At 67.5% G+C, this 27,246-nt stretch overlaps 2 protein-coding genes across 5 annotated transcripts; one reads left to right on the forward strand and one right to left on the reverse strand.

The window, feature by feature from the left end:
• The first annotated feature begins 233 nt into the window (after positions 1–233).
• On the forward strand, positions 234–23,174 carry PIEZO1 (piezo type mechanosensitive ion channel component 1 (Er blood group)). Of its 4 annotated transcripts, XM_068693031.1 has the most exons (51): positions 234–472; positions 6,007–6,102; positions 7,058–7,171; positions 7,419–7,461; positions 7,557–7,719; positions 8,624–8,762; positions 8,897–9,110; positions 9,351–9,516; positions 9,640–9,732; positions 9,851–9,935; positions 10,041–10,132; positions 10,222–10,482; positions 10,563–10,674; positions 10,780–10,958; positions 11,028–11,176; positions 11,347–11,526; positions 11,600–11,694; positions 12,216–12,373; positions 12,441–12,617; positions 12,701–12,826; positions 12,926–13,126; positions 13,835–14,039; positions 14,130–14,234; positions 14,703–14,856; positions 15,333–15,576; positions 15,674–15,770; positions 15,890–16,058; positions 16,143–16,232; positions 16,354–16,436; positions 16,703–16,774; positions 17,097–17,197; positions 17,268–17,361; positions 17,656–17,745; positions 17,844–18,016; positions 18,101–18,222; positions 18,311–18,472; positions 18,558–18,816; positions 18,913–19,101; positions 19,234–19,522; positions 19,655–19,769; positions 19,861–20,008; positions 20,092–20,306; positions 20,445–20,603; positions 20,687–20,834; positions 20,926–21,114; positions 21,197–21,289; positions 21,404–21,576; positions 21,647–21,769; positions 21,863–21,942; positions 22,035–22,233; positions 22,352–23,174. In XM_068693031.1, the coding sequence occupies exons 1-51, from the start codon at positions 409–411 to the stop codon at positions 22,599–22,601; spliced, it is 7,497 nt and encodes a 2,498-aa protein (XP_068549132.1). In that variant the 5' UTR covers positions 234–408; the 3' UTR covers positions 22,602–23,174. The 4 variants fall into 4 exon arrangements, with proteins under 4 accessions (XP_068549132.1, XP_068549131.1, XP_068549134.1 ...); XM_068693030.1 differs by having other exon boundaries at positions 9,851–10,132; XM_068693033.1 differs by lacking the exon at positions 16,703–16,774.
• On the reverse strand, positions 23,106–27,218 carry CTU2 (cytosolic thiouridylase subunit 2). The gene is made up of 15 exons (XM_068693035.1): positions 27,063–27,218; positions 26,336–26,410; positions 25,796–25,874; positions 25,655–25,714; positions 25,499–25,559; positions 25,285–25,394; positions 24,905–25,188; positions 24,681–24,816; positions 24,464–24,595; positions 24,262–24,353; positions 24,093–24,184; positions 23,956–24,007; positions 23,757–23,823; positions 23,598–23,656; positions 23,106–23,514 (listed from the first exon to the last, which is right to left on the reverse strand). The coding sequence occupies exons 1-15, from the start codon at positions 27,152–27,154 to the stop codon at positions 23,445–23,447; spliced, it is 1,461 nt and encodes a 486-aa protein (XP_068549136.1). The 5' UTR covers positions 27,155–27,218; the 3' UTR covers positions 23,106–23,444.
• Between the last annotated feature and the right edge of the window lie 28 nt (positions 27,219–27,246).

The following is a 27,246-nucleotide window of genomic DNA, read 5'->3' on the forward strand; positions in this document are numbered from 1 at the left end:
TCTTTTTGCCATTTTCACCCTTTTCTATCAATTTCCCTGCTTCCAACGCCCCATACCCGAGCGCTGCCTGCGCGGAGCCGCGGGGCTGAGCCCGGCCAACTCGTGCCAGCGATGTCCGGGGGCTGCAGTGCCCACGGGCGGCGCTAGGCGGAGCGGGACCGGGCCGTGCCGTGCCGGGCCGAGCCGTGCCGTGCCGGGCCAGCCCGCCGAGGGGGCCGGGCGGCGCCGCTTTATAAAGGCTGCGGGCGCGGGGCGGGGGAAGCGCGGCCGCTCGCAGCGCTCCGGGACCGGCCACCGGGGCCCTGCCCAGCCCCGGCGGGGCGGAACGGCCCGGCACGGCCCGGCACGGCCCGGCACGGCTCGGCACGGCTCGGCACGGCATGGGCCGTCCCGCAGCCCCCTGAAGCCATGGAGCGGCGGGCGCTGTGCGCGGGGCTCTACTGGCTGCTGCTGCCGCTCGCCCTGCTCGCCGGTGAGTGCACGTGCGCCGCCCTCCGCGCTCAATATTTTTTTGGGGAGGGGGGGCCCCAGCTGATATGGGGTGCCCCGATAAAGGGGGAGCTCCGGGGGGGTCCCTATCCGGGCTGGGTGCCGCGCGCGGGGGCTGCGCTGTGCCTGGAGGTGCGCCCCCCCCCCCTCTCCGAGGGGTGCATGGCTTATGGGGGGGGCGGGTGGTGGTGCCCCCCCTTTGCCCCTCGTTTTAACCCCTCGTTTTAACCCCCTCCGGTGCGGTTCCCACGAGCAGCCCCCGGGGGAAGCGGGTCCGGGACGCTCCGGGGTTGGGTTGGGTTGGGTTTGGGGGGGTGGGGGGCAGCACGTCGGGGTCCCCTCGGAGCGGGGGGAGCCCAGCGGCAGCCCCGATCCCCTTCCCCACAACTTTTTTCCCCCCCCCTCGGGATTCCAAGAGCCGCGCTCGGCTGCGCGCAGCCCCGGGGGCGCGCCCGCTGCTGCCGGCCCGGGGAGGGGGGGGGGGGGCGGAGGTTGGAGCGGCCTCCGCGGAGGGGCGAGGATGGAACCGGGCACCGGGGACCCCCCCCGTGTACCCCCCTCTCTTGTGCATCCCCCCGTGGGTTTGGCAAAAGCCGGGACCTTTTGGCAGGGCGGGGGCCGGGTGCGCCACCGCCCCCCCCTAGGGCAGGGCAGGGGGCGCGCACCTCGGCTGCAGCCCCCGGCGGTGCGGAGCCGGGAGCCGCCTGGCTGCTGGCCTGGAAAATGCCCGTGTGCCGGCCCTCCCCCGGCAAAAATCGTCCCTTTGAACCTGGGAAGCGTCTTCGGGGCTCTCCGTTTACCTTCACGTAGGCGCAAAGGAAAAAATAAAAACCTCGCCGGGCTCCGTAAACAGGATTGTGCCACGGCCTCCTGGTGCCCGTGCCACCCGGAGAGCTGCGAGGAGCTTTTTTGGGGGTGTCACCCTCTGCGGGGACCCCGGGATGAGTGTCCCACCGGGGTCACCTGCAGCTGAGCAGCTCCCGTCCCATCCCGGCTGCGTTTTGGGGAGCCCGGTGAGGGCGCACGGGGTCTCGCCGTGCCTCCTGGGGAGGCAGCCCGAGCGGGGCGAGCCTCGCTGGCAGAGGAAGTCGGCGAGCGTTGAAAAAAGCTTCTGTATTTGCTCTCCCTTGCGAGTGACTCAGTGCATCGTGCAGGATGTGAGGAGGTTAATTATAACCCTGCCTGCAAACCGGGCTGGGAAGGTGGCCGGGCGCTGCTTGCACAAGGCCCTTCCAGCCGGGCGCATCCCCGGGGGGGTGACACGTGTCCTCCTGGGTGCCACCCCGGCGCCGATGGCCCTCGTGCCATGCTTCTGCCCCGTGCTTGTCACCCTGCTCCCTCGTGGCACGTCGTACTGGGGCCGGCCGGCTCCTGCAGCCACCGGGGGTATGGCACACTCTGGGGGGGGCTTGGTTAATTTTGGGGCCCCGCTCGGGCAGCGGCTGTCCCGGGAGGTGAAACCCGCCCTGCTCGAGGCGCGAGTGACTCAGCGGGCACCAGGGAAGCGGCCGTGTCCCAACGGGTCCCGCACCGCAGGGGAAACTGAGGCACGGGGCTGGGGCTGCTGCCCCCCGGCTGGGAGGAGAGCCCGGAGGCTGCCCTGCCTCCGGCCCTGCTGCCTTCCTTCCCCTGCAATTAGGCTTTTCCCCAGCGTCCGGAGGATGTTTGCTGGCGGCTCCCAGCCAGCTCTGTGCGGGTGGAGGCGCCGGAGCTGGGCCCCCGCGGCACAGCTCGGGGCACCCCCCAGCTTCCCACGGCCCCCACTGTGCCCCCAGCTGTGCCTTGGGCCAAATCCTGCCTGGCGTGGGGATGCAATAAACCCCGGCTCCATCCTGCCTGGATGGGGTGCACGGAGCGGGTGGGTGGGGGGCACAGCCTGCTGCCCCCCCGTGCCATTTATCCGGCTGGTGCTGCAGCGCTCGCCGTGCCGGTGGGCCCTGAGGCACCTAGGGAGCACATCCCTGGGGGTGTCCCCCAAAAATTAGGGGGGCTGGGCTGGGGTGAGGCGAGGACACGGCCCCTCCTGCCCAGCTGAGCCCCCCCCCATACCCAGCATGGGATTTTGGGGGTCCCGGCCAGCCCTGGTGCTGCAGGGAGCCAGTGCCCAGCTGGGCGCGTGGGCTGCAGCCAGCTGCCTCCTGTGGTCAGGTGCTTTTTTTAAATGAGGGGAAATAAAGGGAAGAGAGAAAAAAATAAAAATAATAAAAAAAAAAAAACACACGCACAGGAAAAAAAAAATGCCACCGATGTCTCCAAGAGCAATAACTCCATTTCCTCCCAAGGGCAGGCCGGGGGCTGGGCTGCGCAGGGCTGGCGCGGAGCCTGTGCGGTGCCCGCGCTGCCCTGCGGCTGTGGGGTGCTTCGGGGGCTCCTGGGACCCCCCCCATGCAGCCCCCTGGGGAGCAGCACTGCGGGGCCTGCCGGTGTCCCAGCTGGGCTGGGTTTGCAGGGGGTTGGTGGTCCTGGGGAGCTGGGCACGGTGGGGTTAACCCGTGGGGTCCTCACTGCCCCCCCTCCCCAAAGCTCTTGGGATGCCCTAAAACATTTGGGATCCCCATTGGGGCTAGGGGGTGTTGTTTTGGCTCCGGCATTGCCCTGTGGCACGTGGAAAATGTTACGGTGGCTCCAGGACCCCCCCCGTGCCACGGCAGCAGGGATTTGGGGGTCCCCATTTACAACTGGGGTGCATCCATGAGAGCAGCGTGGGCATCCTGGTGCTGAGCACATGGCTCTGGGACCCCCAGGACGGCTCCATCCCAATCCCCTGCAGCCCTGGTGCTGCGAGACGTGTTTGGGGGGGATGAGGGCATGATTTTGGGGGCACCCTGCCTGTGTAGGGGGAGGGCTGACCCTGGGGGGCCAGCGCAGCACCACAGCTGCCCGCTTAACCTCTCTGCTCTTGCTTCCTTCCGTGCAGATAAGGATTCGGGGCGGGAGGACCTGACTGTGTGTCCTGAGCCACCACCAGCAGCACTGTGGGGTCGTCAGGGCTGGCCCCATAACCCCGGGTATGGGGCTGGCATCGGGCACCCACCCCGCTGGTGCTGCGCCCCCCGTGCCGCTGCGTCCCGGGACGGCTCCCGCAGCATCCCCGGGGAGCGGGGCCGGCCTCGGCTGCGGTGCTGGCAGCACTGGGAGCTGCTTTCCACACAAACAGGATGCAGCGGGTGAAACGGCCGGGCTGGTCCCTCTTCCCGGAAAGAGGATCTGGGGTTAGGAGGGATGGGGCCGGGAATGGGAACGTGCCCGCGGCCGGTTCTCACCGGGATGGGGCCGTGGCGCACAGGGAGCCGTGCGCCCGGGGGCGTCCCTGGTTCTGCAGCTGGTTTGCTGGGTGCTAGGTGACACCCTGGGGACACCATCCTGACCCCAGGGGTGCAGTGGGACCTGGCTGTGGGACACGGGGCTCAGTGGGGTCAGGGGAGCACAGCAGGGCGCGCAGGGAGGTCAGGAGCTTGGTTAATTAATCCTGGGTGGCCACGGGTCCCCGCAGAGAGGTGGGGGCTGCGTCGGTGCCGATCTGTGTGGCCGTAGTGCGTGGTGATGGGGGGGTCTCCATCACTGGGGGGGTCCGGGGAGCTCCCTCGCCATGCGACCGGGGGCGTCTCCATCCCAGCTGCGCCCCTTCGACCCCTCCTGCTCTCCTCAGGTGCCTCCGTACTGCTGAAACCCGCTGCTGCTGCAGCCCCCCGTATGGAGATCCCATCCCTGGGGGACCCCCGGGACCGATCCAGCCCGGGAGGGCCCCCAGGAGACCCCCAGGGGTGGCTGAAGGCTGGCGTGCATCGCGCCCAGCTCCCCGGAGCTGGGATTTGTCTCCTCCTGGCACATTCCTGCCGTTAACACCGCGAGTGCTCCCGGCTGCCAGCTCCAGCCACCGTGACGGATCAGCAGCGTGGGAGCAGGGCTGGCTGCTCCCGTGTCCCCCGGGGAAGGGGGGGGATGCTCGGGAAGAAAGGGCTGGGACCACGGAGCCAGCGTAACCCAGCTGGGGGGTGCTCAGCCAAGCCAGATCCTGCCCCGCAGAGCCAAAACCCGGTGGGCACCGGGTGCTGGGGAGCAGTGGGTGCCGTGCCCGGCTCCTCGCAGCGGGGAGGAGCAGGCTCGGTGCAGGAGCGGCCGTCCCGGTGCCGCGGGGCAGCTCGCCCTTGGCTCTCCCTGCTCTGCTCAACTGGTTTTTCCCCCCTCGCCGGCACTTTCCCCCGCACCGTCAGCACCGCAGGGAACCGGTTTCCTCCCCCGACGGAGCAGGACGGGGCTGGGAGCCACCCCGGTCCCATGGGAGCCACCCCGGTCCCATGGGAGCCACCCCACGGCACCGGCTGGGACCCGGCTGCTCCCCTGGCGTTTCCTGGGTGCTTTTTTGTGCCAGCCCTTCCCGGTGCTGCAGGTGACCCCAAATCCCTGCAACCACCATGGCCAGCCCAGGAGGGATGTCCCAAGCCAGGGCTGGGATGGGATCTGGGGGTATTCCCCCCCCCCAGGGACCCTCCGCTGCTCAGGGTGGGTGCGCAGCGGGCGCAGCCCCGCTCGGGGTGGATCCCCGGCCCGGGGAGGGGGCTGCCTGCCCCCCACGTCAGCCCGAGCGGCAGCTCGCTCCCCGCCAGGCCAGCTCCTCTCGGCCCCATCGCCCGCTGGCGCGGGAAGAGGAATATTTGCTCCATGAGATCATGGCTTGCGAGGCGCAGCGAGCAACCCTCGGCGTGCGGGGAGGTGACGCGCGCCGGGGTCACCATGGAGAGGCGGCTGGTGGGATGCGGGGTTCCCCCCCTGGGCACGGGGACAGGAGCCCACCCCGCACCCCACAACCCTGCCCGGGGGCTGCTGGAGCCCCCTGGGATCTGGGGGGCTGGTGGAGACCCTGTGTCACCCCCAGACGGGGTGGTGGAGGAGGCTCCCGCACCGCTGCAGGATGCGCCGTCCCATTGAAACCTCGTAAACACAGGAAGGGCCGTGCCTGGCTCGCGGTGCGCAGCACGTCCCCTGGCACCCAGCCCGCCCCCCCTGGGGCTGGGGGCTGCTTGCTCTGCCCCCCCTGCATCCCCAAGGGACCCTATACCCACAGCGGGGTCCTCCCCGGGGCTGCCCCAAAGCGGGGACGCGTCCCTCGGGTTTGCAGGGGAGGGGACAGGGATGCCTCGGGGTGTCCCCAGCCTGAGGTCCCCATCCCTGGGGGTGGCAGCTCCATGGGGCACTGGCTCAGGTGCGGGGTTGGGACCGGCCCCGATCCCTCCCCAGCTCCTCCGATGGCTTCACGCCTGCAAGCAGGCTGTAATTTGGGTCTAAAAATAAGCCAGGGGGAAGGCGGAGAGCTGCTGGCGTGCCCGGAGCGGGGCCGGGCGCAGGTGAGCGGCTGTGGGTGGGGGTCCCAGCCCGGCCGTGCCACCTTTTTGGGGTGTCCCAGGTCAGAGCGATGCCGCAGAGCATCCCAGGGTTGCAGGGGGGGGTTTCTCGTGGGGTGGGGAGCCTGGGGTGCTGTCCCCGTGCCTCTAACCCTGCCCGTGCCTCTGTCCCCAGCCTGCCTGTTCCGCTTCAACGTCCTGTCCCTGGTGTACCTGCTCTACCTCCTGCTCCTGCCCTGGTTCCCGGGGCCCGCCGACCGCGCCGTCTCAGGTGAGGGCACCATGACCGAGGCTCGGGCAGGGGGTTTTGGGGCTATTTTTAAGGGGCGGGGGGGGGGAGCTGCCCTCCAGCAGGTACCTGCCCTCATTCCTCTGTGGTTTCCCCCGGGCCAGGCGGCTCCGTGCGGCAGCCTCGTCCCGTTAATTATAGCCCGGTGCGGCTATTAATAGGCCTCCCGCTACGGAGTGGCCAATTTTGAGCCCTGGCCCTATTAACCAGAAACCTCAGGGCTGTGCCAGGCGGGCAGGGACGCGCAGCACCCAGCCCTGAGCCCTGTTCCCAGGTGGAAACGAGGGGTGCGTCCCCCTCGGTGGGCGCAGGGGACGCCTCCCCCCCATGGCAGGCACCCGGAGGTGCTGTGCCCGTAGCCCTGCTGGCTCCCTGCCCTTCAGGCTGAAAGGTGGCCCTGGCTAAAAGCTCTGCCCTCTGAATATTTCATGGGTTTCCACGGCCTCCGAGCCCGGGAGCTGCTGAGCAGCAGCACGTTGGTTTATAGGAAAAAAACAAGCCAAGGGAGAGCTTGGCACGCGGCTGCGGGGTGGCCGTGGGCTCCGTGCTGCCCTTCCAGCGGCCAGGAAAAGCGCACGGGGTGGTGCCTGCTCCCCCTGCACGATGGGATGGGATGGGGATGGGGATGGGGATGGGATGGGATGGGATGGGTGCAGGAGCCCGGGGCGCACCGCATCCCGGTGCCGGGGAAGCGCCTCGTGCCACTGGGGCAAGGAGAGGGAGCATGGCCCTGGGGTCCCAGCTCCCTGCATTGCCCCGTGCCTCAGTTTCTCCAGTATTTCAGCAGGCAGGATGCTCCTGGGGAGGCTGTGCGGGGTGCGGGGTGAGAGCTGGCATCGCTGGCACAGCGGCAGCGCGCCCTTCCCAGCTCCGGGGGCGCTTCCCGGGGGTGCTGGGGGTGCTGGGTGATGGGTGATGGAGCCCCCGCGTCCCCCAGGTCACACCGGCCGCCTCCTCAAAGCTCTCCTGGGAACCAGCATCCTCTTCCTCCTCGCCCACTTCGTTTTCCAGATATGCCTCTACACGCTGCCCGCCCTGCTGGGGCCCAGCAGTGAGTACCCGTGGGTGCCGGGGGGGGGTGCCCGTGCCTCCCCCCCCCTGCTCCTGCCACCCTGTGCTTGCAAGGGGGGTGACACCCAGGGGGGTGACAGGGGGCAGGATCCCACCCTGCTGGGTGCTAAGGGGCTGCTGAGACCTGGTGGTGCTCTGGGTGCTGTGGGGCAGCGTGGCCCCTGCTGTGGGGCGGTCTCCTCGTGGGGGGCTGGTGCCAATCTCAACGCCTTTGTGGTTCCCTGCAGACAGCAGCTGGGAGGTCCTCGCCCAGCACATCGGGGTCACCAGGTAAGGGTTTCCCTGGTGCCAGGGGGGCTGGTGACATGGTCACTTCTAAGGGGGCCCCCCCCTGAACCCTCCCCCGTGCCCATCTCTTCCCCCAGGCTGGACTTGGATGACCTCCCCAACTCGGTGCGCCTCGTGGCGCCCGACGTCGGCATCCTGCTGGTCTCGTCCCTCTGCCTCTGCCTGTGCCGCCGCCTCGTCCCCAAGGCCACCGCTGCCACCCGCTGCCGGCCACCGGAGTCCCCGGAGCCCCTTGAGCGGGTGAGCGTGACGCCAATGCCCCCGGCACCATCCCTCCTGCCACGTCCTGCCAGCCAGTCCCTGGGGATACAGTCCCGTGGGACACGTGGGATGCTCCTGGGGACCTGGGTTTCAGGTTGGGGTTGCAGCCTGGGAGGGGACTTTTGGCTGTGAGTGGTCGGGGACGGACCTCGGGTCGTCCCCTGCGCCTCCCCCTCCCCGGGGCCGGGGTGACTCAGCGGCGGAGGAGTGCCCGTGTTTGCTCCCGCGTTACCATAGGGATCCCACAAACAGCCCGGCCCCACGGAGCTGCTTTACGTGGGGTGGCTGAGCCCCGGCTGCCCACGGGTGGGGACGGAGCCAGCGGGGTGCAGGGCTCAGGGGCAGAGCCGCTGGGAGCCGTGCTGGTGCCAGCGGGGCACCGGGGTGCCATGCCCTGTGCGAGCAGCTCTGGTGTCACCCAGGCAGACAGCCCCGTGCCAGTGGCACCCCCAGCCCTGCTGGGACCCCACACCAGGGCTCAGCTCCATTTTTGGGGTGAATCCCACTGGTTTAGGGCTGTCCGACCCCACTCCGGCCACGGCCACAGGGCCGGGCTGTAACCAGAGCCCGGGCAGCAGCGAATGCCTTTGCTGTGAGCGCGGGGCCAGCGCGGGAGGCAGCCTGGAAAAAAGCTCAGTGCTGGGAACCTGGGTGAGGGTGCCAAAAAAAACAGCCGTGTTTCGGAGGCGCTTTCCAAACAGCTAATGAGATAAACACGGCCAGGTGCAGGGCCGTGCGCCCGCGCTGCTCCGGGCAGGGCGCCCCACGCAGCGGGGAAACTGAGGCACGGCGAGCAGCGGGGTGAAATCAGAGGGGATCCAGGCTGAAATCAGAGGGAATCCGGGTCGGGCTGGGGCTCACGCCGTGTTTCCTCTCCTGGCAGGGGGGAGAGGAGGACGTGGAGCGGCACGGTGGCGCGGCCGACGGGGACACGCCGCTCAGCGCCCGGCTGCGGGTGACGGCGCACTGGCTGCTGTGGGCAGCCGGGAAGGGGCTGGCCATCCTGCTGCTGGCCTTGGCCGGTGGGTACGGGGCCTGGGGAGGGGGGCGCCCGATGGATTTGGGGGTGTCTCGGTGATTCTGCTCGGCTGGAGGACGGAGGCGCACGGGGGGTGCTCGGCCGCGCACTGACCGCCCGCGGGGCGCTGCTCCCCAGGGATCACCCTGCCCTCCGCCTCCTCCAGCGTCTACTACCTGCTCTTCGTGGGGCTGTGCACGTGGTGGGCCTGCCACCTCCCGGCCAGCCGCAGGGCTTTCGACACCCTCTGCATCCTCGTCGGCGTCTACGCCGCCGTCCACCTCCTCTGCCTCTACGCCTACCAAGCGCCCTTCATCCAGGGGGTCTTCCCGCCCCCCACCATCTGGGCACGGTGAGTGGCACACGGGGTGTCCCCCCTGCGTGTCCCTGGCTGCGTGCCCACGTCCCCGGGGATGTTTCACAGCCAGCACGGCTCCTGCTTGGCACCCATCCCGCTCCCGGCTGTGGCCGGTCCCCGGGGAGGGCGTCTGGAGGCTGCCCCGGTGCCGTGCCAGGGCTGCGCACGGGGACGGGGACGGGGACAGCGCCGTCCCCAGGCAGGAGTTACCGCCCCCCACCTCGTCCCCCGCAGGGTGTTTGGCTTCAAGGACATCATCCTGTACCGCAACGGCTCCCGGCCCAACGCCCTGGTGCTCAACACCGGCCACCCCTGGCCCGTCTACGCCAACCCCGGCATCCTGCTGCTGCTCTACTACACAGTGGCCACGCTGGTGAAGCTGCGCAGGCTGGACGCCAGGGTGAGGGGCTGCGCGTGGCCGTAAGCACCCTGCTGCTCCGGGCAGGGGGTTTTGGGGGGATATTTTGGGGGACGGGGCACGGTTCTGCTCCTGGATGCTGATTCTGGCTCCTTCCCCTCGCAGAGAGCGGCTGCGCCGGCGCAGCCGCCGGTGAGGGAGCTGGTGGAGCTGGAGAGCTGGCCCAAGGACCCTGATGGCGTGGCTGAGGACACCAAGGTGGGGCTGGGGAGGCGGTGGGGGCAGTGCCCCGGTGTTCCTGGTGAGAGGGGGAGCCCCGCGTGGGCGCTCTGGGGGTGCCACTGGGCGCTCAGCCCTCTCTGCCCCCCCCCCCCAGCCCATGCTGTCCCCCAGCACCGGGAAGCCGGGCAGCGGCACAGAGAACTGCACCGTGCACGTCATGGGGGATGCGACGCCGCCGGGTAAGCCTGGCCCCAACGCCTCCCCCCTTCCTGAGCCTTGCCCTGCTCCCCCCTTGCCTGCAGAGGGGCTCGGGGGGTGGGGGGGGCTCACAGCTCCTGCTCCAGGCAGGAAGAGTCCGGCGGAGCGGCTGCCCCTGCAGACGTTGTGGCACGTCATCATGAAGCAGAGCTACGTCTGCGCCCTCATTGCCATGATGGTAAGGGCACGGGGGGGACACCCCAAGCTTTCACACCTCTCCGGGCAGCCCCACGTGCGAGCGTCCCCATCCTGCTTCACCCCTGCCAGGTGTGGAGCATCACCTACCACAGCTGGCTGACCTTCGTGCTGCTGCTCTGGTCCTGCCTCATCTGGATCGTGCGGAGCCGGCACCACTTCGCCATGCTGTGCTCGCCCTTCCTGCTGCTCTACGGCGTGGCGCTCTGCAGCCTGCAGTACGTCTGGGGCATGGACCTGGCCCCCGAGCTGCCCACCCGCGTCGGCTTCATGAGCCTGGAGCAGCTGGGGCTGGTGCGCCCCAAATACCCCTGCCTGGACCTGGGGGCTAAGGTAAACCCCCCCCTTTTCCATCCCCGTCGCCCTCCCCACGGTGCCCTCCTGTCCCCTCCGCTCACCGCCTGTCCCCGCAGCTCCTGCTCACCCTCACCTTCTGGCTGCTGGTGCGGCAGTTCGTCAAGGAGAAGCTGCTAACGAGGAGGTGCCCGGCCACCCCGCTGCTGGAGGTGACCGTTTCGGATACGGGTGAGGGGTCCCTCGGGGATGCTTTGCGCAGCAGGGGTGTCCCGTTTTTCCCCCCCCTAACCCCAAAGCTGAGCACCCCCGGGACGCGGTGCCCGTGCCTTGCAGAGCCCAGCCGGCAGCGGGACGTGCTGAAGGCGCTGGGTGCCCTGGTGAGGGATTTTTACGCCAAATACTGGATCTGCGTCTGCGCCGGGATGTTCATCGTGGTCAGCTTCGCCGGGCGCCTCGTGGTCTACAAAATTGTCTACATGTTCCTCTTCCTCCTCTGCCTCACCCTCTTCCAGGTAACGAGGGGGACACGGGGATGCTGTCTCCAACCCGGTGGCGCCGTGCTCACGTCCCTTGTCCCCCAGGTTTACTACAGCCTGTGGCGCAAGGTGCTGAAGGGCTTCTGGTGGCTGGTGGTGGCGTACACCATGCTGGTGCTCATCGCCGTCTACACCTTCCAGTTCGAGGACTTCCCCATGTACTGGAGGAACCTGACGGGTCTCACCAACCAGCAGTGAGTGCGCCCAGCCCGCTGCCCGCATCCAGGCACCAGGGCACGGCCAAAAGATGGGGAAACCGAGGCACGGGAGGGTTGGGTTGAACCCCCCAAACCCTTCCGAGGGGCTGCACAGGGGTTGCATGGAGGTGTCCCCGAGCTGACCGGGTTGTCCCCTCCTTGGCCAGGCTGGGTGACCTGGGTCTGGAGCAGTTCAGCGTCTCCGAGCTCTTCTCCAGCACCCTCATCCCGGGTTTTTTCCTGCTGGCCTGCATCCTGCAGCTCCACTACTTCCACCGCCCCTTCATGCACATCACCGACCTGGAGCACGTCCCCGCCGCCGAGCCGCGGCCCCGACACATCCCCAGGTAGGGCCCCGCGCACCGGGGTGTCCCCCCCTGTGTCCCCCGTGTCCCCAGTGCTGAGCCTTTGTACCCACAGACCCGAGGAGCTGCACGGGAGCCGCCTGCTGCGGGGCGCAGCCGTCGCCGAGAGCGCAGGGACCGAGGCGGGCGATTCCGACACCGCCTCGCAGGGTACGGGTGGGATTGGGGTGTCCTCGGGGACTGGGAGAGGGTATGGGGTGGGCTGGTGATCTCCAAGCCCAGGAGGGGCCAGGGGATGGGATGGGATGGGATGGGATGGGATGGGATGGGATGGGATGGGATGGGATGGGATGGGATGGGATGGGATGGGATGGGATGGGATGGGGCATACTCGAGCCAAAGAGCATATGGGGATGGATTGGGGTGTCCTTGGAGCCAAGGGGGATATGGGGATGGATTGGGGTGTTCTCAGAATCCAGAAGGAGGATATAGGGTTGTTTGGGGATGTCTTCGGAGCCAAGGGGGTTATAGGGATGTGTTGGGGTGTCCCCCAAGCCAAGGAGGGTATAGAGGTGTGTTGGGGTGTCCTCGGAGCCTGGGAGGGTACTGGGGTGGGTTTATGGCATCCTCCAAGCCATGAAGGGACCGGGTGGGCGCAGGGCTGTGTTGGGGTGTGCTCCCACCCAGGGACGGGTACGGGGGTGTCGGTGACTGTCCCCGTGTCCCCGCAGTGCCCACCAAGTGGGGGCTGGTGCTGGAGCGCCTGATCGTGCTGGGCTGGACCTTCTCGGACACGCTGACCCGCGGGCAGGTCTTTGTGGGGCGCCTGCTGGAGCTCCACGTCCTCAAGCTGGTGGCCCTCTACACCGTCTGGGTGGCTCTGCAGGAGGTAGGGGCACCGGGACCCGGGTTTTTGGGGAGCACCCCGGGGTGCTGACGGCACCTCCCTGCCCCAGGTGTCGCTGATGAACTTCTTGCTGGTGCTGCTGTGGGCTTTCGCCATGCCCTACTGCCGCTTTCGCCACATGGCCTCGTGCCTCTCCACCGTCTGGACCTGCATCATCATCGTCTGCAAGATGCTCTACCAGCTCAAAATCGTTGATCCCAGCGAGTACTCCAGCAACTGCACCCAGGTGCTGGGGCGTTGGAGGGTTCGGGGGGGTCCTTCCCGGCTCCCCAAGGTGGGTGCTGACCCCCTGTGTCCGCACCCTCGCAGCCCCACCTCAACGGCACCAACCTGAGCCCCGAGGAGCTGGGCAACTCCACGCTGTACCGCGGCCCCGTGGACCCCGCCAACTGGTTCGGCATCCGAAAAGGCTTCCCCAACCTGGGCTACATCCAGGTGGGTTGGGGCGGGGGGCGGAACAAGGGCAGGGTTCCCCCGTTCCCGTCCCCATCCCGAGCACGGCGGAGCTGAGCGCCACCTCGCCCCCCTCCCCAGAACCACCTCCTGGTGCTGCTGCTGCTGGTGTTCGAGGCCGTGGTGTACCGGCGCCAGGAGTATTACCGCAAGCAGCACCAGCTGGCGGCCCCCGTCACCGAGACCGTCTTCGAGGACGTGTCCCGCGAGCACCTCGACCAGGGGCTGGGCAGCTGCGCCAAGTATTTCGTCAACTACTTCTACTACAAGTTCGGCTTGGAGGTGGGCGGCGGGGGCACGGGGTGGATGCGTTGGGGTGTGGGACGGGCACATGGGGTGCATGGGGGTACAGGATGGATGCATTGGGGTACGGGATGGATGCGTTGGGATATAGAATGGACACGTGGGGGTACAGGATGGATGTGTGGGGTATGTGGGGTGTGGGACGGGCACAGGATGGATGCATCAGGGCACAGGATGGGCATGTGGGGTGCATGGGGGTATGAGATGGACACATGGGGTGTATCAGGGTATGGGATGTGCACAGGATGGATGCATCAGGGCACAGGATGGACACGTGGGGTATGGGATAGATGCGTGGGGTGCATCAGGGTACAGGACAGACATTTGGAGTACGTGGGGGTATGGGATGGGCACATGGGGTGCATGGGGGTACAGGATGGATACGTGGGGGTACAGGATGGGCATGGGATGGATGCATCGGGGCACGGGATGGACACATGGGGTATGGGATGGATGTGTGGGGTGCATCAGGGACAGACATGTGGGGTACATGGTGGTATAGAATGGGCACAAGGGGTGCATGTGGGGTACGGGATGGACACGTGGGGTGCATGAGGGGTACAGAATGTGCACAGGATGGACACGTGGAGTATGGGATGGAGACGTGGGGTGCATGGGGGTACGGGACGGACACGGGGGGTACAGGACGGACACGTAGGGCTGAGCTGCCACCCTCCCGCCCTCCAGATCTGCTTCCTGATGACGGTGAACGTGATCGGGCAGCGGATGAACCTGATGGTGATCCTGCACGGCTGCTGGCTCGTCGTCATCCTGACGCGGCGGCGGCGCGCGGCCATCGCCCGCCTCTGGCCCAAATACTGCCTCTTCCTCGTGCTCTTCCTCCTCTACCAGTACCTGCTGTGCGTGGGCATGCCGCCCGCCCTCTGCGTGGGTAAGGGGCGTGCTGGGGGGGGCCGGGGGATGGAATTTGGGGGTCTCAGGGGAGGGTGGTCACTCGGTACCCCCCCTCCCCTCTCCGCAGACTACCCGTGGCGCTGGAGCCGGTCGTTGCCCATCAACTCGGCGCTCATCAAGTGGCTCTACCTGCCCGACTTTTTCGTGGCCCCCAAATCCACCAACCTCATCAGTGAGTGCCCCCCCACCGGGGAGGGGGTCGGGGGGGGGGTCGGGAGGGGCTGTCTGACCCCGCCCACCGGTGGGAGGGGCTATAATTTGGGCGGGGCCTTGGGAGGTGCCATGCGCCTCTTGGATAACGCACGGGTCAATGGGTACCCAACGGGGGAGGGGCTCGTAGCAATTTGGGGAGGGGCTTGGTTGAAGCCACACCCATTTTTTGGGATGGGAGGGGCTTGGCGTGACCACACCCATTTGTGGGAGGAGCCTGGTGAAAGCCACACCCCTCCAGGAGGAGGGGCTTGAGGTTGATTTTTGGACCCCCTTTTGGACGCGCAATGCGCCCAAATCCACATCCATGAAATGGGACCCCCCAAATTGGGGGGGGAGGAGCTTTCTGTGACTCCACCCATTTATTTATCGAGGGGGGGTGGCCTCTGGAAGCCCCACCCTCCTTTTGGCTGAGCCGTGTGCCCCGCAGACGACTTCGTGCTGCTGCTGTGCGCGGCGCAGCAGTGGCGGGTGTTCGTGGCCGAGCGCACCGAGGAGTGGCTGCGGGCGGCCGGCGAGAACGCGGACAGGCTGGACCTGGGCAGGGACCCCCACAACCCCACGCCCAACTTCATCCACTGCCGGTGCGTGGGATGGGGGCCCCGAGGGCAGGGATGGGACCTGGTGGCACTGGGATGGGGACTGGGCTGGGACGGGACACCCGCCACCAGGGTGGTGCCACCAGGGTGGTGACACCAGGGTGGTGCCCCCACATCTGGGGTGGGAGCACCCCAAGGCTGCGGGGGGACCCTCTGGGGAGATCAAGTAGTCAAGGGCATGCTTGATCATGCGTGGATTTTGGGATCCCCGTGGACTGGGACAAGGCACGTTGTACCCCAAGACTGGTCTGAGATGGGCACCAGGGTACCCAGTGGGTTTGGGACCCCATAACATGATTGGGACCTGCTGGTTTGGTTGGGGGTAGCACCCCAAGCTTTGGGACCCCATAACATGATCGGGACCTGCTGGTTTGGCTGGGGGTAGCACCCCGAGCCCAGGCAGTGCCAATTTTAGTGCTGGGAGGAGACGGGGACCCTGCCCTGAGCGCCCCATCCCGCAGGTCGTACCTGGACATGGCGAAGGTGGTGGTCTTCCGCTACCTCTTCTGGTTTGTCCTGGTGGTGGTCTTCATCACCGGGGCCACCCGCATCAGCCTCTTCGGCCTCGGCTACCTGCTGGCCTGCTTCTACCTCCTGCTTTTCGGCACCGCCATGCTGCGCAAGCCGGCGCGGGCACGCCTGGTGCTCTGGGACTGCCTCATCCTCTACAACATCACCGTCATCATCTCCAAAAACATGCTGTCGGTGAGGGCACCGGCCCCCAGGGGTGGGGGGTTGCTCCTGGGGTCACCCCGTGGTGTCCCCAGGGGTCCAACCCCGTGCCGTGCCCCTTTTCCCGCAGCTCCTCTCCTGCGTCTTCGTGCAGCAGATGCAGAGCAACTTCTGCTGGGTGATCCAGCTCTTCAGCCTGGTCTGCACCGTCAAGGGCTACTACGACCGTGAGCACGGGCACGGGGGGGCGAGTTGGGGGCTGCCCTGCTCTGCCTTGATGGGGCTAGGGGGTGCTGCCTTTTTTGGGGTGCTGCCTTACCTGCTTCCCCAAACTTCTGCCTGCTAGCCAAGGAGATGGGCAAGGACCAGGACTGCTCGCTGCCCGTGGAGGAGGCTGGCATCATCTGGGACAGCATCTGCTTCTTCTTCCTCCTGCTCCAGCGCCGTGTCTTCCTCAGCTACTACTTCTTGCACGTCATGCTGGACCTCCAAGCCTCTGCCCTGCAGGCTTCCAGGTGAGCCTGGGGGTCCCCAGGGGTCCCCAGGGGTGCCGGGTGCAGGTGTCCCCCCCCCCACCCTCACCATCTCCATCCCCGCAGGGGCGTCGCACTGTTCAAGGCCAGCATCCTGAAGAGCATGCGCTCCCACCGGCAGGCTGAGAAGAAGTCTCTGGCCCAGCTCAAACGGCAGTGAGTGGGTTTTGGGGGGGCACCCGGGAGCCCCCTGCCCCCCCCCCCCCGAGCACCCTGCAGCCCTGGGGTCCCTGGGGGCTTTGGGGAGCTCTGGAGCAGCCTGTGCTGCGCCCCGCAGGATGGAGCGGATCCGAGCCAAGCAGGAGAAATACCACCAGGAGCGGCTGCCCGCCGGCGAGGGCCAGGATGAGGCCAGGCCAGGTGAGACCCTACAGGGGGCTTCCCAAGCCCCCAGCCCCCTCCTGCCCCCCCCCCCGTAGGGGTGGGCTCGACCCATCGGCGACGTTTTGCCCCCCGCTTTCCTCGCTGAGCGGGGGGGAGACCAGCGGAGCCTGGTGGAGCGCAGCGGTGAACACCCCCCATACACGCACAAACGCACCCCCTTACCCAAAAAACGTCCCCAGCGCCGGGACGGCTCCCTCCACCCCCCCCCCCAGCCCCGCTCAGCCCCCGCTGCTGTTCCACAGCGCCTGGTGGCCCGGCGGACCCTTCCCGGCAGAGGGAGCGGTGGTGGCGGCCGTGGTTAGACCACGCCACAGGTACTGCCCCGGCACGGGGCGCGGGCGGGCGCTGGCACCGGCGGGGAGCGGCGGTGACGGTGCTTTCGGCGAGGTGACGCCCTGCATGCCCCCCCCCAGACCCCCACGCTGGGCATTAACCGGGCCGTTCTCTGCTGCTGAGCACTAACGGGGGGGCATGGATGTGGGGTGCCCGCAGGGCTCGGCGCTGGAGGGACCCCTCTTTGGGGACGTTGGTGTCCCCAGCGGGGATCCTTGGGGGGTGTCTGTGGCACTGAGCTGTGCCAGGTGGAGGGGACACGGTGATGGGGACACCCCGTGACGCCCTGTGACACCCCGATAGTGCTGCATTCGGGGGAATATTTCCTCTTCGAGTCGGACAGCGAGGAGGAGGAGGAGGCAGTGCCGGAGGAGCCGCGGCCGGGCAGGCAGAGCGCCTTCCAGGTGGGCATGGCAAGGGGCTGGGGGGGTCAGCTGTGCCCACCAGGTGCTGACGGCCCCCTCCCCAAATTAGCTCGCCTACCAGGCCTGGATGACCAACACCAGGACGGCGCTGCGGCAGCAGGAGCGGGAGCAGCAGGAGCTGCCGGGCGATGAGCTCGCTGCAGGTGGGGCTGGCGGACCCCAAAATGGGGCTGGGGGCCACGGGGGGGTGCGGCTGGTGTTTGATCCTCGGGGTCCTGTAACAGGGCAGCGTCTCAGCGGGGTTCCCAGTGGGTGTGTGTGGATTCTCTGATGTCTAAGATGGGGTTGGGCGCGAGCTGTGCATCCCCCTTGTTTTTTTAAAGTTGGATGGAGAGGGTGGGGGACAGGGTGATGAGCAGGAAAGCCACAAAAAGAGGTCACAAATAATGTCCCGTCCCTTTTCGTGGAGGGGCCCTGACCTGCTGCCTGCCTTGCAGGGGACAGCAGAGGAAGGGAGGAGGCGCTGGAGTCGCCTGGAGAGGCCGAAGGCCAGGAGGAGGAGGAGGAGGAGGAGGAGGAAGGATCCGGTAGGTGCTCAGCAGGCCCCTGCCAGCCCTGGTGGGGTGTCTCGGGGGGGTGCTGAGCGGGTGCGAAGCCGCGAGCCCCTCTCTCCTCGCCCCGGCAGAGCGGGGCAACGTGCTGCAGCGGGCGCTGAACACCCTGCGCTTCCTCTGGGTGCTGTGCCAGGCCATGGTGGACGGCCTGACCCAGTGGCTGGACGCCTGCACGCGGGAGCACGCCGACATGTCCACGGTGCTGCGGCTCGAGAGATACGTCCTGACGCGGCGCCTGGCCAAGGTGACCCCCCCGGGGAAGGGACAACGGGCACGGGAGGGGGGGGATGGTGGCACCGCGCCGGCGCTCACCCCGTGCCCGCCGCAGGGCGAGGACGTGCACCGAGGGGTCCTGGATGAGCTCTACCTGCTGCCCCCCGAGGAGCCCCCCGAGGAGCCGAGCCAGAGGGTGTCTGGGGGTGCGGACCCCCAAAACGGCGTCGCTTCCAGGCAGGTGCATAGATCCCCCGGGGGGGTGCCCGCCCGGTGCCGTGGGGCTGGCGAGGGGCGCGCTCACCCGGCCCCGTGCCGTCCCCAGCGGGCGCGACGGAGCCGAGCGGGGCCGAGGGGCTGAGCCCCCCCCTGGCAGCCAGGAGCAGGGGACGAGCTGGGGGTCGCAGGAGGACGTGGCTGGCTCTCGGGAGCTCCTGGCACTGCCGCAGAACCGGAGCCGGACGGCCAGCGAGCTGCTGCTGAGCAGGTATGGGATGGACACGGGGACAGGGATGGGGACGCGGTGGGTCGGGGGCGCAGGCTCAGCCCCCGTGCCCCCCCCCCCGCCCCAGGCGGCTGTATTTCGTGGAGCTGGAGGAGTCGGAGCAATTCTACCAGTCCCACAACCGCTTCCTGAAGCTGCTGCTGGCCCTCTACCGCTGCGTGGCCGCCCACTCCGAGCTGCTCTGCTACTTCGTCATCATCCTCAACAACATGGTGACCGCCTCCGTCATCTCCCTCTTCCTCCCCATCCTCGTCTTCCTCTGGGCCATGCTCTCCATCCCCCGGCCCACCAAGCGCTTCTGGATGACCGCCATCATCTTCACCGAGGTGGGCAGGGGGTGGCCGGGGAAAGGGGGACGAGGACACGGCGGCACGACGACGACGACCCCGGATGCCACCCGGTGACCCCCCACGTCCCCGCAGGTGATGGTGGTGGTGAAATACCTCTTCCAATTCGGTTTCTTCCCCTGGAACGGCTACGCCATGCTGGTGCGCAACGAGGGCAAGCCCTTCTTCCCTCCCCGCATCCTGGGGCTGGAGAAAACCGACCGCTACATCAAGTACGACCTCGTCCAGCTCCTGGTGCTCTTCTTCCACCGCTCGCTGCTGCTGGTGAGCCCCGGGGCACCCGTTTCTGGACGGGCCCTCGCCGCGTTGGGCGCACCCCATGGTCCCAACGGGGTCTTGGAGGGCGTGCGTGGGGCTGGGGGTGGCAGCAGCCACCCTGACCCCCGCCCTCCCCAGTGCTATGGGCTGTGGGACCACGAGGAGGACCCCTTCGCCAAGAAGAAGCCGGAGGCAGAGCGGGCGGAGGAGGAGGAGGAGGAGGAGGAGCGGCGGGAGGAAGCAGGACCCCCGGTGGTGGGCAAGGAGGGGACGGCGCCGCCGGCAGAGCCGGGGGCACCGGGCGCAGCCACGGGGCCAGAGGGCGATGCCGGGGGGCAAGAAGAGGGGGCTGGGGATGCGGCCACCCAGCTGCGCTTCAGGAGGAAGAGGAAGAGGAGCAAGGAGACAAAGGCTGCGCTGGAGGAAGGTGAGCGCCACGTCCCATCGCTGCGCTTCAGGGGGTGCTGAGCGCCCCGGCACAGGGCAAGGCTGGTGGCCCCCCAGGCAGGATGCAGCCCCGCAGGGCCCTGAGGTCACTCGTGCTGCGTCTCGCCCACAGGGGATGGCGAGGAGGAGGAGGAAGAGGAGGAGGAGGAAGAAGAGGTGAAGCAGAGCCACTCTCAGAAGAAGCTGAAGGCGCTGGGGCTCCGGGTCAAGCTCTTCTTCCTCACCGTGTGGGTGCCCTGCGGTGTTGGTTGGTTGGGGTGGGGGCTGTTGCTCCCAGCCCCCCTGGTGACCCCCCATCCCCTGTGTCCCCCCCCCTAGGGCGCAGAACACCTACCAGCCCATGCGTGGCTTCTTCAGGGACATCCTGCACACCCGCTACCGGGCGGCCACTGACGTCTACGCGTTCATGTTCCTGGCCGACGTGGTCGACTTCATCATCATCATCTTCGGCTTCTGGGCCTTCGGGGTGAGCTGGGAGGGGGCTCTGCGGGGTGGGACCCGGCTGTGGGGTCAGGCCGGGCTCCGTCCTCACCTCGCCACCGTCCCCAGAAACACTCGGCGGCCGCCGACATCACCTCCTCGCTGTCGGACGACCAAGTGCCCGAGGCTTTCCTGGTGATGCTGCTCATCCAGTTCACCACCATGGTGATCGACCGCGCGCTCTACCTCCGCAAAACGGTGCTGGGCAAGCTCATCTTCCAGGTCATCCTGGTCTTCAGCATCCATCTCTGGATGTTTTTCATCCTGCCGGCCGTCACCGAAAGGTACCGGTCCCACCGAGCAGCTCCCGGGGTGCTGAGTGCTCCTTGGGTGCTCCCTTCGTGTCCCCAGCCCCACGTGGTGGCCCCATATGGCCGGGGAAGGGTTGGGGTGGCCGGAGGGGTGACACCTCCCTCCTGCAGGTTGTTCAGCCTCAACACGGTGGCCCAGCTGTGGTACTTCGTCAAGTGCATCTACTTCTCGCTCTCAGCCTACCAGATCCGCTGCGGCTACCCCACGCGCATCCTGGGCAACTTCCTCACCAAGAAATACAACCACCTCAACCTCTTCCTCTTCCAGGGGTAGGGGACACGGGGTGGCATGGCGGGGGACACGTGGCTCCAGATGGGCGCACGGAGCCGTAGCAGCCCCCTGTCCCCATCAGGTTTCGCCTCGTGCCCTTCCTGGTGGAGCTGCGCGCCGTCATGGACTGGGTGTGGACGGACACCACGCTGTCCCTGTCCAACTGGATGTGCGTGGAAGACATCTACGCCAACATCTTCATCATCAAGTGCAGCCGCGAGACGGAGAAGGTGGGACCCCAACGCGCCCGTCCCCAATGGGGTGGCCCCGGCTGGGTGCCCCCACTCATCCCCTTGGCACCCCTGCGCCCTGTCCCCGCAGAAATACCCGCAGCCCAAAGGGCAGAAGAAGAAGAAGATTGTCAAGTACGGCATGGGGGGGCTCATCATCCTCTTCCTGGTGGCCATCATCTGGTTCCCCCTGCTCTTCATGTCGCTGGTGCGCTCGGTGGTGGGCGTCGTCAACCACCCCATCGATGTCACCGTCACCCTCAAGCTGGGGGGGTACGAGGTGAGGACGGGGGCGGCCTCGGGGCTGGGGCTGGATGCCGGGGTCCCACGCGTGTCCCCGCTGATGCCACGTGTCCCCACAGCCCCTGTTCACCATGAGCGCCCAGCAGCAGTCCATCCAGCCCTTCACCCCCCAGGACTACGAAGCGCTGACGAACCAATTTGAGAGGCAGCCGGTAAAAAAAAACAAAAAAAAAACAAAAAAAAAACAAATCCCCAAAGCAACCCCCCTGAACCCTCCTGGTTTTGTCCCACCCGTGCCGAGCCGCGTGTCCCCGTCCCGTCCGCAGGTGGCCATGCAGTTCATCACGCTGTACGGCTACGAGGACATCGTCACGGCGCGCATCGAGGGCAGCTCGGGCTCGCTGTGGAGCATCAGCCCCCCCAGCCGGGAGCAGATGCGGCGGGAGCTGCAGAACGGCTCCTCGGACATCACCCTGCGCCTCACCTGGACCTTCCAGAGGTAACGCTGGGGTCACCGAGGGGGGGACCCAGCGGGAACCCCCCCGAGTCTGAGCCCTTTGTGCCCGCAGGGACCTGGGGAAGGGCGGCACGGTGGAGCACACCTTCGACAAGCACACCACCGACCTCCAGCCCGGTGCGCCCGAGCGCATGGAGCTGGCCCAGCTGCTGCAGGGCACCCGCGACGCCCCCGTGTGAGTGTCCCCAAGCACGGGGAGGGGGGGCTCAGGGATGGGGACGCCACCGCAGGTGGCCCCCTCCCCGCTTAATCCCTGCTTCCATTACAGCCAAGTGCCCAAGCTCTTCCCCAAATACATCCGGGCACCCAATGGCCCCGAAGCCAACCCGGTCAAGCAGCTCCTTCCAGGTGCTTTTTTTTTTTTTCCTCTTTACGCACTGCGGGGGGGGGGTCTCAGCCACCACACCGTGCCCTGAACCCCCCCTCTGTCCTCCCCACAGACGGAGAGGACAGCTACCTGGACGTGGAGGTGCAGCTGAAACGGGAGCGCGTGGGCTCGGGGCAGGGCAGCGACAGCTTTTTGGAGTGGTGGGTGGTGAGGCTGAAGGATGCCCCCCCTCGCGACGGAAACATCCTGCCCATGGTCATCTTCAACGACAAAGTCAGCCCCCCCAGCCTGGGCTTCCTGGCCGGCTACGGGTGCGTAAAAAGGGGGGCACGGAGAAGCCGGGGAGGTGGGCGAAGGGTGGCCGGGGTGCGCGGGGGCGGCGGGGGGGGGGGACACACCGGTGGGATCCTCACCCCCGTCCCCTTGCAGGATCATGGGGCTGTACGTCTCCATCGTGCTGGTGATCGGGAAATTCGTGCGGGGTTTCTTCAGCGAGATCTCGCACTCCATCATGTTCGAGGAGCTGCCCTGCGTGGACCGCATCCTGAAGCTGTGCCAGGACATCTTCCTGGTGCGCGAGACGGGCGAGCTGGAGCTGGAGGAAGAGCTCTACGCCAAGCTCATCTTCCTCTACCGCTCCCCCGAGACCATGATCAAGTGGACGCGGGAGAAGGAGTAAAAAGGGGAAGGGGGGCTCCGGCCCCCTTCCCCGGGGACATCACCGCCAATGCCTTAACCAGCCCCGCGGGGGGCCGCATCCTGCCTGGGGGGGGGCACGGGATGGCACGCTGGGCAAGCCCAGGCTCTTATTTTTAAAACGAGGAGCTTTTTGGTTTTTTATTCGTTTTTTTTTGCCTTCCACGATGCTTTGAAGCCGGCTGACTGGCTGAGAGCACCTCGTGCCTTCCTTGGGGAGCAGGGGGGGGGCCTGGCCCCGTGGGCACCCCGGTGTTTTTTTTTTTTGGGGTGGGGGAGGTCCAGGAGCTGGTCCTGCACCCACAGGGCACCCCAGCTGCTGGGGGGGGGACAGGAGCCGGCCCCTCCCTGCTCTCCCCAGCCCCACAACCAGGTTGAACTCTAAAGCAATAGCCCCCATCCCCAGATCGGGGGGGGGCACAGGGCCACAAAGCCCCCCCAGTGGGGTGGATGGCACCCCCCCAACCGGACTGAAAACACTTGTGACTTTTTTTTTTTTTTTTAAATTCAAATGGTTTATTTATACAGATATCTAATAAAAACAAAGCTGAGGCCACCCCAGCTCACATGGGGGGGGGGGGGGGGCTTAGGGGGGGGGGGTAGGAGCGGGGATGTGATGCCCAGGGGGTACCAGCACCCCCAAAATAGGCACCCAGGGGGTCTCCTTGCCCCCCTGCTGTTATAAAAACATTTAATTTGGGTGTAAAAACAGCATTTTGGGTGCCAGGTGTCACCATGGCTGGGCAAGGGGCTCCAGTACCCCCCCCCACGACCCCACAGGACCCCCACCCCCAGTGGCTCAGGGCTCTGCGCCCCCCCAGCCCCATCAGCTCGTCCCGGGCTCCTCCTCGTCATCCTCCAGCAGGAATTCCTGGATCTGCTCCTTCATCCGTGCCCTGCGAGGGACCGACCCTATGTGGGGGCCCTGCAACCCCCCCGGAAAGGTGGGGAACCCCCTCCCCAGCCATCCATCCCCTACCTGCAGCTCCTGTGCCGGGCTTCGGTGCGCACGTAGGACGGCAGCGTGGCGGGGGGGCCCTGGGGACAGCAGGACGATGGGGACAGGAGCCCTGTCCCCAATTTGCCCTGTCCCCAATGCGCCCCCCTGGGTCCGGGGGGGTCACCCCCGGTGCCTCACCATTTCCTTGAAGGTGAGGCGGCAGCTGTAGCACAGCAGGGGGATGAAGGCAGCTCTGCTGTCAGCCCTGCGGGGAGAGGGGTGGTGAGCGGGGACGGTGGCCCCAGCACCACCACTGTGTCCCCAGTGCCACCACCGTGCCCCCAACCCTGCCACCGTGCCCCCACCGCTGGCACAGCATCCCCAAACTCGCACTTACCCATCCCCTGTCTCCTCCGTCACCAGCGTGGGCTCCAGGGCCAGCTCCTCCTCTGCCAGAGAGCCACATGGGGACGTGGTCACACACTTGGGGTGCGAAGCCACCCCCCCATGTGTCCCCAAAAGCCCCTCACTCACCCCCATCGATGTCCAGGGCGCAGAGGCAGAGCAGGCAGCGCTGCAGCTCGCTGCTCGCCTCGGCGGGGGCCGCGCTCAGCTTCTCGCCTGTCCTGTGGCCATACAGAATGGGTGAGGGGGGGCACCCTGCCTGTGTGTGTGTCCCCCACCCCACCCTAAGGTGCCGTACCTATAGACGGTGCTGATGGTGGACGGGAAATCCGCCTGCAGCCCCAGGAGGAAGCTCTCCATCAGGCGGTGGATGCTGGTTTTCTCCCGGCGCTGGGCGAAGGGAACGGAGAGCGCATGGGTGGGATTTTGGGGATGCGGGGGGGGGAAAATCCCACAAATCAGTGCCCTATAGTGCCCGGCTGGGGGTCTCAGCACCCTACCTTGGTGCTGAGGGGCGGCGTGATGACGGTGGGGACGCCGAAGAAGTGGTTGTAGAAGGCGATCTCCTTGGCCATGTACTCCCGCATGGGTCGCACCAGCGTCACGTCGCCGTGGCGGCTGTCCACGAAACCCTACAAGAAGGTGGGTGCCAAGGGGCTGCCACCAAGCCGGGGACCCCCCCAGGTGGCCGAGCAGCCCCCTGGGGGCTGTGCTCACCGTATCCACGGCGAGGAAAGCGCCCCGGCCCAGCGCCAGGTTGGTGAGGAGCTTGACGGCCACGCGGGTGCAGCTCTCGCCCGTCATCACCTTGGGGTAGCCCCGCGTGCGGGCGGTGTGCAGGATGAGGTGGCCCCTGGGGACACGGTGACACCGGCTCAGCCCCGCGGGTGCCACCAGCCCGTTAGGGCAGGAGGAAGCCCCCCTCCCCTCCCCTTCCTCACCGCAACATCTGCAGCAGCTCCTCCTTGGCCGTCAGCGTCTCCGCCGCCTCGAAGAGCCGCAGCAGCTCCGCCGTGAGGGCGGCGGGGGGCAGGCGGGGGGCTGCCGGGTGCCCCCCGGGGCCGTGCTGGGTGCTGGACCCCACAGATGAGGTGTCCCCGTCCCCGTCGGCCGCCTCCTGCCTCTGCTGCTGGATGAAGCCCTCCACGGCCTCCTTGTAGGAGGGACAGGGCTCGCCCGCCGCCCCCGGTCCTCGCCGCAGGACCGAGCCAGGCAGTTCCAAGGCCTGCGGGTAGAGATGGGGGGCGTTGGGTGGAGGCGGGCATGTCCCCCCCTCATTGTCCCCATTGTGTGTCCCCTCTGGATCCCAGCACGTCCCTACCTGCTCCAGCGAGGCCAGGTAATAGGGGAAGCCGGTCTCCTGCAGCAGGGCCTCCATCCGGGCCAGGTTCTCCTCCCGCTGCGCCGGGCTCTGCCCGCACACTGCTCCCTCTGCGGGCACACCGGGCGCGGGTGGGCAACGGGGGCACCCCCATGGGGGGGCACAACCCCAAAACGGGGACAGGGACGGGGATGGGGATGGGACTGTGGCTTACCATCGATGTGGATGAGGCCGGGCACGAAGCGCAGCCTCTTGGCTGTCTCACGGCTCAGCCCCTGGCACGGCAGTGGGGTCAGCGGGCTGCCCTGCGCCCCCGGCCCCCCATCCCGAGACCCCCACCCCAAGCCCCCCACCCCGGCCCCGTTCTCACCTCCTGCACCTGCCGTAGCATGGCGCTGGATGCCGGCCCTCCCGACAGCGCCAGCAGCACCTGTGGGGACAAAAGGGACAGTCACCGGCCTGGGGGTGCCCCCCCGTTGTGTCCCTCCCGTGTCCCCCCCCCGCCCCGTACCTTCTCGCCGGGGAAGATGACGCGGTTCTTGCCCAGCATGGCGCGGAACTTGTGCACGAAGTACTCGCGGAAACAGGCACTGCGGGGACAGCGTGGCACGGCCCTGAGCACCCCTGTCCCCAAGCCCCAAAGTCCCCAGACCCCGTGTCCCCAAGTCCTGATGTCCCCAGACCCCATGTCCCCAAGCCCAATGTCCCCAAACCCCATATCTGTGAGCCCCGATGTCCTCCAGACCCCATGTCTCCAAGCCTGATGACCCCCACACCCAACGTCCCCAGACCCCATGTCCCTGAGCCCTGATGTCCCCAGATCCCATGTCCCCCAGATCCCCTGTCCCCAGTCCTTACGTCCCCAAACCCAATGTCCCCAGACCCCATGTCCCCAAGCCCAGTGTCCTCATACCCCGTGTCCCTGAGCCCTGATGACCCCTGACCCCATGTCCCTGGTCCCCATGTCTCCAAGCCCAGATGTCCCGTGGTCCCCATATCCCCAGACCCCATGTCCCCCATCCCCATGTCCCTATGTCCCCTGTCCCCTCACCGGCAGAACCCATCCCCGACGCGGATGACGACGGCAGCAGTGTTCTCCCCACACTTCACACATGGCCGTGGCTGCCTGTGGGACACGGGGCTGGTACGGGGGGGGCATGGGGGCAGCGACCTGGGCCCCTGGCACCGGGACCGGGAATGGGAACGGGACTGGGACTGGGCCAGGGACTGGAAAAGGGTATGGGATCGGGACTGGGGTGGGGACCAGGACTGGGAATGGGTATGGGATCGGGACTGGGAATGGGGTGGGGACCGGGACTGGGAACGGGACTGGGAACGGGACTGGGAATGGGTATGGGATTGGGACCGGGACCGGGGTGGGGACTGGGACTGGGAACCAGGAACAGGGCAGGGACTGGGAATGGGACTGGGAATAGGGACTGGGACCGGGAATAGGGACCGGGATCAGGAAGGGGACCGGGAACGGGACCGGGAACAGAACCGGGACTGGGAACAGGACCGGGACCGGGTACGGGATCGGGACCGGGAACGGGACTGGGAACGGGAATGGGACTGGGACTGGGACCGGGTACGGGATCAGGATCGGGACCAGGAACAGGGTGGGGACCGGGACCGGGACCGGGTATGGGACAGGGACCAGGACCGGGAATGGGAACGGGATTGGGACCGGGACCGGGTACGGGACTGGGAACGGGTACGGGTATGGGACCGGGACCAGGACCGGTTCCGCAGCCGCTCCCGTCCCGCTGCCCCCCCACCTGCACACCACAGCAGGACGGCGCCGAGCCGGTCCCAATCCTAATCCCGCTCCCACGGCGCACTCCCCACACCCTCCATTCGCCTCACACATGGCTCCCCTCCCCTCCCCTCCCCTTCCTTTCCCCTTCCCCTTTCCCCTTCCCCTCCCTTCCCCTTCCCCTCCCGGCCCCTTCCCGTTGCCAT

Source organism: Anas acuta, chromosome 10 (genome assembly GCF_963932015.1).
Source record: "Anas acuta chromosome 10, bAnaAcu1.1, whole genome shotgun sequence".
Taxonomy (NCBI): Eukaryota; Metazoa; Chordata; class Aves; order Anseriformes; family Anatidae; genus Anas; species Anas acuta.